Source organism: Hypanus sabinus, chromosome 4 (assembly GCF_030144855.1).
Source record: "Hypanus sabinus isolate sHypSab1 chromosome 4, sHypSab1.hap1, whole genome shotgun sequence".
In the NCBI taxonomy this organism is placed as follows: domain Eukaryota; kingdom Metazoa; phylum Chordata; class Chondrichthyes; order Myliobatiformes; family Dasyatidae; genus Hypanus; species Hypanus sabinus.
In genome coordinates this window covers 57,759,982-57,773,272 of record NC_082709.1, presented here as the reverse complement: position 1 = coordinate 57,773,272, position 13,291 = coordinate 57,759,982, and the positions used below count along the sequence as shown (strand labels likewise).

The following is a 13,291-nucleotide window of genomic DNA, read 5'->3' as shown; positions in this document are numbered from 1 at the left end:
CATGGAGATTTCTCCATGGTAACAAGTGCAATGGCAATCACAGGTAGTTGAACTTGCTGCCATTGAAAAACCTTTTGGTCTGATGAGAGCTGTACAGCCAAGTAATGAGAGAAGGTAGCAGCTTTCATCACATTCATCGTGTAATGAAGAGACCATAAGTTATGAGCTGATAATATTAACCCCAGCCATGGCCCATACTCACAGTTTAAGTTAGGATATAGCCTTTAACTCTACATCTTAGCACTAAGCACTTAGCCTGCCCAAAATCTGTACTATCAGGCTGTCTGTCTGTCCCCCTGAGCCACGAACAGGTTAAGGTTAAGTTCACAACAGTGCAAAACATGGGGGTTGGCCAGATTCTTGGCTTCAGGATTTCACAGTGCTGGGGAGGGCAGATGTTTATAGTAGGTTCCCAGCACAGCAATTCTGTCAGTAACTTATCATTGTGTACTATATAATGCTATAATGACCTCTTTTAATTCTGATTCTATTAGCTCTCACTTCTAGAAATGTATTCTGAGCATCAAGCTTGGTATTTATGTAAAAGATCCCAACAATTTTTCTAAAATTGTTGATTTCACTGTCCTTCTTTTCTTAAATAGTGAGGTTTTATGTGTCAGTGCAACCTTCCAGTCTAGAAACTGTTCTACAATCTACGAAATGGTGAAAGACAACAATCAGTGCCATTTCCTTCAAATCTCCTGGGCACACGACACCAGTCTTGGGCATTTTGGTTCAAATAATTTGCCCAATAATATTTTGTTAATCTGTATAAATTAGTAGAATTTACTGCTACTATTGACTAGCTGTCCTCCACTATTTATGGCAGTTTTCTATATACAGTGGATACCGGTTAACTGGGAAGCATGCGACCAGTACGTTTTGGCCCTATTAAGCAGCTACCCTAATTAGCTGGTTTCATGGAAATAGTTAAAAAGGTATAAAAAAGACAAGCTACCTAACTGAGTAACAAATTGTGTATTTAAATGAAATACAGAACAAATTGGAACACTGCCAATACCGCTGGTCGTTGTCCGTTGTATTTGACGATGACAGGAGACCTGTGCAGGAGAATTTTTAGAATGGCAAAGCTGTTTCACTGGGTTGTTCCATTCTCTCAACCTCGGAAGTCTGGACCCAGTGGTATTAGTAGACGTCACAACTGGGATCATCCCTGGTTGCAGTGGATGACTATTACTTTTTCTGTGTTTCATCATGCCCTTTGCTCTAGACGTAATGTTGCAGAACCGTCTTCCTGGCTGTTTTATTTCCCTGTAGATCTCATCCACTCAGACTGCTAGAGCTGACAAATTCTTCGTAGTCCCTAACCTGTTGAAGTAGTGAAATTGTTTCATTTTCACTTCTGGCCATTTTGGGAATTTACTTTGGATGCTTGAAACCACAGTGAGCCCAATAGTTCTGAATTATCTTAGTGCTTATTTCTTGCTAACTATCAGTGACAAAAATCACTGCTTTCTGAACATAAGCACACACAACTGACAATACTTAAAAACTGTTCACTGTAAGCACAGTGTAGTGTCTAATGGCTACACAGTCGCACACAACTGATGCTAGTTGGAAATTATTTGGTAGCAGTTTCCTGCCCCAATTAAGCAGCATAGTGTCCCAAATAAACAAGGGAAATCCCAGCTGTTTTATCAATTAGTTTTTGTTCTTTAAGAGTTGTCCCAAATAAGGAACTGTCTTGATTAACCAATGGGCTAATTAACTGGAATCCACTGTATTTGTGAAGATGAGCACATGCTAATTTTATTTTTCTGTTATTTCTTTCTTCCCAGTATAGTATCTCCCACTGGGGTCCCTGAGAGATTCACATTATCTTTAGCTAATTATTTCTTTATCTTTAGAAGCTTTTAAAATCTTTTTATGTCTCTAGGTAATGTTCTAATATTTTGAAAAGAATGTTGATTATGGAGGATAATAATATGGTAAATAGTGCTTTGTCGTTTTCATTGTCAATGAGCTGTCACCCATTTCGGTGAGCATTGAATTAGCTGTCAGACGTACAGAAGTTAAAGGTAATCATAAAGATAGAGATGGCTAAAAAAGAAATTTTCATTCTATTGCTTTCCTATTGTTGTAAAACTATAATCTGGCAGTGACTTCCATTTTGGTAGTTGTTTGAAATGGGAACAATAAGTGGTAGGGAGGTGACATAGATGTTTGGAAGAAGAATGAACAGTTTCCTTGGAATTGGTTGCCATAATGAAACTTCCTGGACAGTCAATGATTTGATGGTTCTTTACTATAATAATCTGCTATGATGTCTGTAGTGTCTGTGATTTTATTGTCCATCTCTGTGGTGTAAGTCCACAATAAGCAATTTTTCCAGAAGTTTTTTTCTTAAAAGGTGAACTGTTTCTGAAATGTTTTCTTGCTTATTGTCAGGTTTAAGAAAGTGTCCCAGCCATGCTGACTTTAGCAAAAAAGTTGAAACGTGAAGATGGTATGAAAGGGAGAGGCAACGCAAATCCAGGGACTGATTCATCCCGCCGTGTATCCATTCGAGATAAGCTGCTTGTCAAAGGTGCGTGTCTGACTCCTCTGTGCCGTTCTTCTGTAGATCATTTCTTCATCATTAGGATTCATCATGGTGGTCACCAGCCCATTAACATGTTAGTAGACAAGGAAAAGGAATAATTAATTTCATGAATTTTATAATTGAATCAAAGGGTTTGCAGAATGCCTAAAAGATATAGTTTTGAATAATCTGATGCACTGTTGTTATGTTGTAACAGTAGTTTCCAATGTTTGATTTTGGTCATGCTCCCTGAATAAGTATTTTGGTCCTCCCTACCAGTTATTGTTTCTCCTTTCAAACAACTACTCAAATAAAGGCACTTCTAGAATATAGTTTTACAACAATAGCAAAGCAATGTAATGTTCCAACATTAATAAGTGAAAATTCCTCTTTTAGCCATCTATATAAGAGAAGATGCTGAAGGAATGAACTTAGATTACATTAATATTATCAGACAGATAAACCGTGATCAGGAGTTTAAGTGCCAGGGGTTGATGTCTGATGGAGTCTTAATAAATCAGAGTGATGTAGAATGTTCTGAAATGTCAAAGATGTTGAATACCTCATAATAAATGAGTTTCTCTTTCTCAGTTGTTGGAGTAGTGGAGGAGATGTTTCCTACAGTGGGTGAGACTAGGACCAGAGGACACACTATCAGAATACAAGGACATCCCAGAGTATAGATAAGGAAGAATTTCTTTAGCTAGAGGGTGGTGAATTTGTGGAAGTCATTGCTGCCACAGGTGGCTGTGCAGGCTAAATAATAGGGTGTATTTAAAGTGGAGGTTGATAGGTTCTTGATTAATAAAGGCATCAAAGGATATGGGGTGAAGGCAGGGAAAAGGGATAATAAGTGAGTCATGATGGAATTGTGGAGCAGACTTGATGAGCCAGCTAACTCTAATTCTGATGTTATGTCTTCTGGTCTTTTTCAGTAGTATGATCCTGGGTTCAATTCCTAGTCTGTACTAACCTAACTGAGGAATGGAATGCAGCACAGAGCACGGGGCTTTTGTGCTTTTCAGATATTGGGGCCTTTAGCTGGCAAAGTTTCCAAAGTGTAACTGAAAATGAACAGATCCTGCCCCTTGTGCTGATTAGTTACCTTGTATTGAGAGGAGGTGAAATATCTTCATAATATGGAATTATGCATCTGTAACACCCAAGTTTCAGATTGTTTCTTTTTGGGGACAAACAATTCAGGGGATGTGAAGAGAGGCTGCAAATACAGTGTTAATGTAACACTTCAATAATTATCTTACTAAATTAGAAAGAAGGCTCGAGGGGCTGCATGGCTTGCACCAACTCCTATTTCTTACATTATCCAAGCTCTACTGAATAATGTAGTGACTTTGAAATACACCTGTGCCAAACTTTGCATTCCTAAAACATAAAGTTCCTTTAAATTTTTGGTCTTTGTGCATTGTGCTGATTCTGCATTCCCAGCCTTGTGTTTCATTTCATGGAGAAATGATTTTTCCATCTACTTTGTACAAATTACTGAGAGAACCCAACCTTATTTCTCCAGCCTTGTAACATGGATCCCTCGTCATTGTGTGTTCTCATATGAAATTTGAAAGAACAAATAGATTGATGGGTGATAAGTTGCAATGTGGCCCAGCAGATGAGCCAATAAGTAGCTTTGCAGATTGTTGTCCTTGCTTTTGATGGATTTTCACCACCACACAGAATGTTCTTTTGTGCAAGTCTGTATTGCCTTATATTTTGCTCAAAATAGATTTGAAAAAAATGTTCTTTTTAGAGCTATGGCAGCTGCTTTTTGGTGTGTTGAATATGTGAATGATTCTTTGAGTATTCTGTATAAAGATGCATAGTTGGTGCTCATGTCATGCTGCATAAAGGTATTCATGTCATATTTTGTATTCCAATCCTACAGTGCAAAATAAAACATCCAATCTATGTTTAAGTTATGTTGTAGTAAGGAGTCCAGCCTATGTTTGGAAAGGTGTTCAGACCACGCTTAGGTCATGGTGTGTAAATATTATATTGTGTTCTGGAAGTGCTAAGTAATAGGATCAAGCCTGTGTTCATGACATATACTATAGTGACTAGTCTTTATTTAATTGGATACCGACAGTCTGGAGCAGAAAACCATGGAAATACTCAGCAGGTGTGTCAGAACCTGGAGAGAGAGATGTTTTGGCTTGATAACTTTTCATTAGAGTCAGGAGAGGTGAGCGATAAATGGATTTTAAGATGAAGAAAAGGACTGAATTTGATAGGCCATTTGTTTCGATTCCATATCCCACTCTTCTGTATTCAATCTGAGAACTGGATAGTCCTTCCCCACCGCCCCCCCCCCCCCCACACACACACACACACACCCCTATCAATTTACAGGTCTAGCAAGTTAAACCCCAGCATTTTCAATCCATTCAACATGATGATGTCATCAGACACAACATGCATCCAGAGAAGGTTGGTACCTCTTCCTATTGATGCCAGTGCCCCTCCCCAAGCTGTCTTACTATACAACTCTATTGCCCACTTATCTCCTCCTCTGTCTGCCCAGAGCCCCATACACATTTTTTGGATAAAATATTAATTCAGTTATATCACTTTGATTTCATTGATTATATTTGCTACTCCTAGTTTAATCACTTTTCCATTATAGAGATCAAATACTTTGCAAAAAAAACTTGTGTTCAGTGTGTAAGCATTATGCTGTGCTTTCAGGTGCTTGCCATTTCAGCTTTCCACCTAACCCCTCTCTATCCCTCCCTCTTCTATAGCTCCTATACAACTATAGCAAATCTCAACATAAGCTTGAAGAACAGCACTTTATGTTCTGTTTGCGCATATTACTATCGTCTTGGCTCGACAGAGTTCAGATAATTAGAATTTCGAACATTTAAATGAGAAATTTCACCAAATTAAATGAGAAATTTCGTTCACAAACAAGAGAAAATCTGCAGATACTAGAAATCCAAATAGCACACACAAAATGCTTGGAGGCCATGGAAGAAAGAAAAGGAGGGAGGATCACCTAAACCTAGTCTGCCAGAAAAAGCAGGATCTCCCAGTGGCCACCCATTTTAATTCCACTTCCCATTCCAATCCAGATATGTCTATTCTTGTCCTCCTCCACTGTCATTAGGAGGCCACACTTAAGTTGGAGGAACAACACCTTGTATTCTGTCTGGGTAGCATCTAATCTGATGGCATGAACATCAGTTTCTCGAGCTTCAGGTAATGCCAACCCCCTTCGCTATTCCCCATCCCCTTTTCCCTCTCTCACCTTCTTGCCTGTTCATCACCTCTCTCTGGTGTTTCTTTCCCCGTTTTCTTTTCTCCATGGCCTTCTGTCCTCTTCTATCAGACTTCCCCTTCTCCAGCTATGTATCTCTTTCACCAATTAACTTCCCAGCTCTTTACTTCATCCCTCCCCCTTCAGGTTTCACCCATCACCTTGTGATTCTCTTTCCCCTCCCCCCACCTTTTAAATCTACTTCTCAGCTTTTTTTCCTCCAGTCCTGCTGAAGGGTCTTGGTCCGAAACATCGACTGTACTCTTTTCCATTGATGCTGCCTGGCCTGCTGTGTTCCTTCAGCATTTTGTGTGTGTTGTGAGAATTTTTATTCAGTAATTTCAGGTGTTGATTAGGTGTTTTCTTTTTACATTTCCTTGAATTTGATCGTTAGTTTCTTTTCATGTCATTATTAACACCTTTTGTCCCTTCTTGTTATTTCACCTCTTGCAATTTACTGCTTTTGTGTTGAATGTGCTGTGTAAATATTTCAATTGTGTGAAGATGATCTGTCACTCTAATGTTGGCAAACAAATTCAACAATTCCAGATATATTGTGAGCTCAGTTAGATTAATTGGAGCAGGAGCACTGGTAATAAATTTTGCCCTCTCTTGATCTGGGTGTAGTTCTTTAGTGTCCATATGCCGTCGGAAGTACTGTACTTCATTCACCAAGGAAATACACACATCCCTCTTTAACCATAGGCCTTTTTGCAGATTTTGCAGGTGTTTGTTGCTTTTGGCTCCTGGGCCTTCTGTAAAGCAGGATATTATCTGAGTACATAGTGATCCTGGGATTGTCCTGCTGCAAACCCTCCATGGTTGTCTGAAAGATAGCAGGTTCAGATGAAATTCAGTGGTGTGTTGATGATGGAAAACTTTGTAGATAAATTCTCCAACAGAATCTGTTGTTGTATATGACTCTGTACAAAATTAGAAACATCTTGCAGCCTTTCAGGCAAAAGTACAGACATCTAGGAATGTGATTCTTTTACTGGGATGAGTCTCAATTAATAGCTTGAAAACTATGCATTAGAAAATCATGTTCAATTAGTTTCTCTCTGCTAAGCCTGTCAATTTCTGCTTCCAATTTTGGCATAAGCCATTGATCTTAGCTTTAAGAACCAATATCAGAATTAATATAAATATTGGTTTGGGTGCCCTTCAAAATGCCTAGCTCATGTTTGAAACCACTAAAGGGCTCCTGTAATGTTCTAGCCTCACCCATCTTAATGTGAAGAATGTTTCTATAATTCTGGGGAATTTCTATCAGCCAGTCTCTTCCTAACAGGTTTGGTCTGGAGTCTTCAACAACTAATTTTTACAATCTCTTTTTGGTACTACACTGTCGTATAATTACACTGACAGCATTCGTGCTTTTCTCTAGTTCAACAATGTAATGAGCTCAAGTTTCATATCTGCCATTCACCTCAGACGTCAATGAATAAAAGGCTTAAAGGTCAAAGCTCAAAGGCTTAACATAGGTTTTGACTTTGTTAAGCTTTCCCTTTCTTGTTGAACATTGTCAATACTTCCCACTAATCTGATAAGAATGGTAGAAACCAGAAACATTGAACTTATTCCCATAAGCTCCGCTGTTACGGTCTTTAAACAATATACTGGGGTCCTTGCTCTGTATTAGTGATGGGGACTAGAAAGTCGTGTTGTATAGTGGGAAATTTTCACCCATAATAATATATGTGCTTAAAAATCACTGAAGTTACCTAAAGGAGTAATAGAAAGTGTGTGATAGTTACCAAGTTTTTAAATGATTTTCTATTTGCTGATATTAGAACAGTTTCGACCTTAGTAAATAATTTTATCTTAAAGATTAGATAGTAGGTGCTTCATAAGCTTGATTGGTCAGAGTATTATGTTGGTGTATTATATACAGAAAGAGAGTGAAGCAGGGGATGCAAGTTCATCAACTTCTGTCTCATTCACATCTTCGGCTTTCATCACTTGAAGGCTTCAGGAGCCTGTTTGCGATTTGTCAGTGGAAGGCTGTGGTTGCATCATTATTTTTTCTCCAGAAAATAATGTCTAGAGTTTTGTTTTGCTTGCTACTTATCTCTCAATAATTCTTGGTAACAACCCGTAGAATCTTTACTGCTCCTGGCAAACTTTACGAGCAGTCTCACAGATTGTCACATTTTTGCTTGACGTTGATTGCTTTCTAGATGTGATCAAGTGTTCCCTGAAAACTCTTGAAGATTAAACTTGTCCCAATGTGATTTCACAAAAATGTACACCTTAGTTTGTTGGCGAAGTAAGTGCAAAGCAATGAAGAGTGATATGTAACAGGTTCCCTCTATATGATGCATTTTTCTTAACCAAACCAGATGGCATATGTTCCCCTTTTTGAAGTGAGGTTTAGTTGCCTTAAAGGTATCACATGTGTTGTTACATGATTCAGTCAGATCTACTTGCAAGTCTTGCATGTTTTTACTTGCCAGTTCCACAAAGGTGATTTTCAGTGACTAGCTCTGGATCCATTCTCCATCGATTCTGAATGCTAATTTGTGCTGGAGCATCTGTGAGAGTGTGTTGCCACATAATCATAGTCTTTTGATAACTTACACAATCTGGGTATTTACCAGCCACTGTTTCAGTTAGTTTCCTTAACTGTGAATTAAACTATTATTTACATGATCTCACTTAGCTGTACTGTTATGAATGTACCACAGCTCTGAGGGGCCGAAGGGTGCGGGGTAGCCCCCTCCTTTGTGAGAATCGCAAGATCACTATTAAGTCAGTTCAGGAGACCCAGGAAATGAGAGAAAGACATGCAGAATCCATAAAGAGTTGGAATGTGTCCTGGCCTCCGAAAGCGGAGCCATTGATACTGGCTATTGTCTCTTGGAGATGGAGTTGTGTATTGAATCCTGTACGATGCATCAAAGCCCCCAGGCAATGAACCGAGGGGGAGGTTGGTGGAGGGATTGCATCATCCCAACCTGATTGACATCTGAGTCCCTGTGAGTCAGGATAAAAGAGGGTCTGTGGGTACAGCCCCTCAGACGCACCAGAAGCAATGCTAGCGATTCCATAATAACAAAAGCCAGTGGGAAGGCCACGTGCGTCCATTTCCATTTGCCCCGGAATCGGTGAGCCTTTACCATGGAAGAATGGTTTTTAGCTAACAACGGGGAAATCAACTCCCAATGACTCTCGAAGGATTGACATCATAAAAGGAATGGGCAAATTTTACCTGTCTTTCTCTCCAACCAAAAAGCTGCAGCTTGAATGAACTAAAGTGACTTTTATATTTCCATCGGACAATACATTATCCCCTAGACAACGACAGAGCTATTCCTTATCGATTATTATTATACCCGCGCTTTTAGATTTAGTATTGATGACGTATATTATCTGTATGTTTGCATTGGTATTATTTTTGTGTATCTTTATCAATAAATACTGTTAAAAATAGTACCATCTGACTTTAACAGACGTCTCTATCTTTGCTGGTAAGTGACCCAGTTACGGGGTACGTAACAGTACGTTAACATAATTCTTTAACAGTTATGCCAATCTCATCTGCTTTTTGGTGTGTTAAACATGTACAGTACTGAGATGCAGTGAAATGCTTCTGCTTGTGTGTCATCCAGATAAATCATGCCAGTCACTAGTACATCAAAATGGTTAAAAAGTAAACATAAAGCTCTCATTGATCAGGGTTGACCATGGATATTGCATCCTAGCTGTCTATGTTATATACATGTTAGGGCAGTAAGATATGGAGAAAAAGCTGTTGCCCATGTAGCAAGCTCCCCCTCTCCACCCAGCTAATGAATCCAAAGGAACAGCAGAGACCAGTACAAAATAAAACAACACAGATTAAAAACACGAGATTCTGCAGATGCTGGAAATCTTGAGCCAAGCACACCAAATGCTGGAGGAATTCAGCAAGTTAGGCAGCATCAATGGAAGAGAATAAATCGTCAACATTTCAGGCTGAGACTCTTCAAGAGGGCAGAAGTCAAAATACATTTTATAGTGTTGTAGCTGCCAAGACCCCAAGAACTAGTGCAGCAACTTGCTAAGGCCTCTTCAACACCACCTTTAAACTTTTGAAGTATTTACTGGGCAATGAATATAAATGCATGGGAAACTCTCCCCTCCAAATTGCATGTGAACTTGATTTTGAAAGATGTCTCATTCCTTCATAGTTTCTGAAATGCCTTACCTAACTGCACTGTGGGAATACCATAATCCAGATCATAAAATCTAAAGAAGGCAACTCAACTTTTACCTTCACAAAGAAAATCAAGAATGTGCAATAAGTTTGCCAGAGTAATTAAAAATATTGAAAAGGGTATTAACCTATTTAAACTGTTTGTTAAATCTCCACACTACTGACATGACTTCATAATCTGGCTGTTAGTTCTGTGAAACACTGAAGGACTACAGGATCGTTGGATGTAATAACTTTTGAGTGAAATATTAAATTGGGGCCCCTTTGTGCCCTCTCATGAATGCTAAAAATTGCAAGACATCTTTCACAGGAACGCAGTTAATTTTCCCATTCCTCTGGCCAATATAAATGTCAGCTAACACCAATAAAGCAGACTATCCCATTAATGTTCTGGGACTCTACTGCATGCATTAGTACTTCATTTTCCAGTCCGCTGCCTTCTGCTGTTTGCATCTGAATCTCCAGAGTATTCTGTTGGCTTGACTGTTTTTAATAAAGATTTATATCCTCTGAATAAGTAGGTGAGAAATTTTTTGACAGTGAGGGTGTTTTAGAGCTTGGAGCGTTTTATCTCAGCAGTGGTTGAGGTACAGATGAGTGCATCCTTGAATCAGAGGAAGAAGCAGCTTTGCAGAATATGTAAAGAATTTAAATAAGTTTGTTTTTACTAACCATCATTAAGCCAGCACAGATATAAAGGACCAAATGCCTTCCATTTGTGTAGTGTACTGTTAGTGTTGGAACATAGAAAAACACAGCACAAGAATGGTCCTTCGGCCCATGATGTTGTGCCGTACTAATTAAGCTAGTAATTGAATTCCAGAATAACGTAATCCCTACTGCTGACCACTCCGTTCTGTGCACATTCATGTTCCTAATTAAGAGCCACTTAAATATCTCTATCATATTTGCCTCCACTACCACCCCTGGCAACATATTCCAGGCATCCATGTGTAAATCAAAATTTGCCCCATCTGACTTATTTGAACTTTCCCCCTTTCACCTTTAATACATGCCCTCTAGTATTAGACACTTTGACCCTGGGAAAAAGATATTGTATGTCTATTTATCTATCTTATCAGCTTCTATCAGGTCTCCCCTTAGTCTCTGCTGGTTCTGAAAAAACGACGGAAGTTTGTCCAAACTGTCCTTGTAACACTTGCTGTGTAACCCAAGCAACATTTATGGAAAAGAGTAAACAGTTGATATTTTGGGCTGAGATCCTTCATCAGTTCTGATAAAGGGTCTTGGCTTGAAACTTCAACTGTTGGCTCATTGACCACTATCCTCTGTCTTTGAATTTTTTCAATGATTTGAAGTTCCTTGGCGTCCACCGCCTTATTTTCACCATGGATGTCCAGTCCCTATATACCTCCATCCCCCACTAGGAATGTCACAAAGCTCTCCGCTTCTTTTTGGATTCCAGACCTAACCAGTTCCCCTCTACCACCACTCTCCTCCGTCTAGCGGAATTAGTCCTTACTCTTAATAATTTTTCCTTTGGCTCCTCCCACTTCCTCCAAACCAAAGATGTAGCCATAGGGCACCCATATGGGTCCCAACTATGCCTGCCTTTTTGTTGGCTCTGTGGAACAGTCCATGTTCCAAGCCTATACGGGTATCCGTCCTCCACTTTTCCTTTGCTACTTTGAAGACTGCATTGGCGCTGCTTCCTGCACACATGGTGAGCTCATTGACTTCATTAACTTTGCCTCCAAATTTCACCCTGCCCTCAAATTTACCTGGTCTATTTCCTTCCTCCCCTTTCTTGATCTCTCTGTCTCCATCTCTGGAGATGGGTTATCTACTGATATCTACTATAAGCTTACGGATTCTCACAGCTACCTGGACTATTCCTCTTCCCACCCTGTCTCTTGCAAAAATGCCATTCCCTTCTCGCAATTCCTCCGTCTCTGCCGCATCTGTTCTCAGGATGAGGCTTTTCATTCCAGGATGAAGGAGATGTCTTCAGTTTTTAAAGAAAGGGGTTTCCCTTCCTCCACTATCAACTCTGCTGTCAAATGCATCTCTCCCATTTCACGCACATCTGCTCTCACCCCATCCTCCCGCCACCCCACTCGGGATAGGGTTCCCCTTGTCCTCACCTACCACCCTACCAGCCTCCAGGACCAACATATAATTCTCCGTAAATTCCGCCACCTCCAGCAGGATCCCACCACCAAGCACATTCCCCACCCCCTTCTGCTTTCTGCAGGGATCGTTCCCTACACGACTGCCTTGTGTGTTCGTCCCCCCCACCCCCATCCCTTCCCACCGATCTTCCTGCCGGCACTTATCCTTGTAAGCGGAACAAGTGCTACCCCTGTCCTTACACTTCTTCCCTCACTGTCATTCAGGGCCCCAGACAATCCTTCCAGGTGAGGCGACACTTCACCTGCGAGTCGGCTGGTGTGATATTCTGCGTCCGGTGTTCCCGATGCAGCCTTCTATATATTGGTGAGACCTGACGCAGACTGGGAGACTGTTTCGCTGAACACCTATGCTCTGTCCGTCAGAGAAAGCAGGATCTCCCAGTGGACACACATTTTAATTCCATGTCCCATTCCCATTCTGATATGTCCATCCATGGCCTTCTCTATTGGCAAGATGAAGCCACACTCAGGTTGGAGGGTCAACACCTTATGTTCTGTCTGGGTAGCCTCCAATCTGATGGCATGAATATTGATTTCTCTAACTTCTGTTAATGCCCCCCTCCCCTTTTTACCCCATCCCAAATCAATCTATTTATTTATTTATCTATCTATCCCCTGTTTTTCTTCTCTCTCTTTTTTCCTTTCTCTGTACCTCTCACAATCACTCCTTACCTGTTCTCCATCTTCCTCTGATGTTCCCCTCCCCCTTTCTTTCTCCCCAGGCCCCCCATCCCATGATCCTCTCCCTCTCCAGTTACGTATCCCTTTTGCCAAACAACTTTCTAGCTCTTAGTTTCATTCCCTTCCCCCCCCCCCCCCCCCGTTTTCTATCATTTCAGATCTCCCCTCCCCCTCCTCCTTTCAAATTTCTTACTATCTCTTCTTTCAGTTAGTCCTGACAAAGGGTCTCGGCCTGAAACGTTGACTGTACTTCTTCCTATAGATGCTGCCTGGCCTGCTGCATTCCACCAGCATTTTGTGTGTGTGCTGCTTGAATTTCCAGCATCTGCAGATTTCCTCGTGTTTGCAACCCTCTGTCTTACATTGGGCAAGACAGTTCAGAATCCAAATGACCGGTCACTGTGGATCCCATACATTTTAATCTACTGGATGAGCCTCCCATGAGGGAT

General features: G+C 40.5%; 1 protein-coding gene across 4 annotated transcripts in view; it reads left to right on the top strand.

Moving 5' to 3' along the window:
• The window catches only part of ube2f (ubiquitin-conjugating enzyme E2F (putative)), a 180,663-nt gene that overhangs the window by 63,010 nt on the left and 104,362 nt on the right, over window positions 1-13,291 (top strand). For all 4 annotated transcript variants that reach the window (XM_059967148.1, XM_059967147.1, XM_059967146.1 and 1 more), the window contains one exon: window positions 2,410-2,548. In XM_059967148.1, coding sequence (XP_059823131.1) covers window positions 2,431-2,548 — 118 coding nt within the window. In that variant the 5' untranslated portion in view covers window positions 2,410-2,430. The remainder of the gene's footprint in view (window positions 1-2,409; window positions 2,549-13,291) is intronic.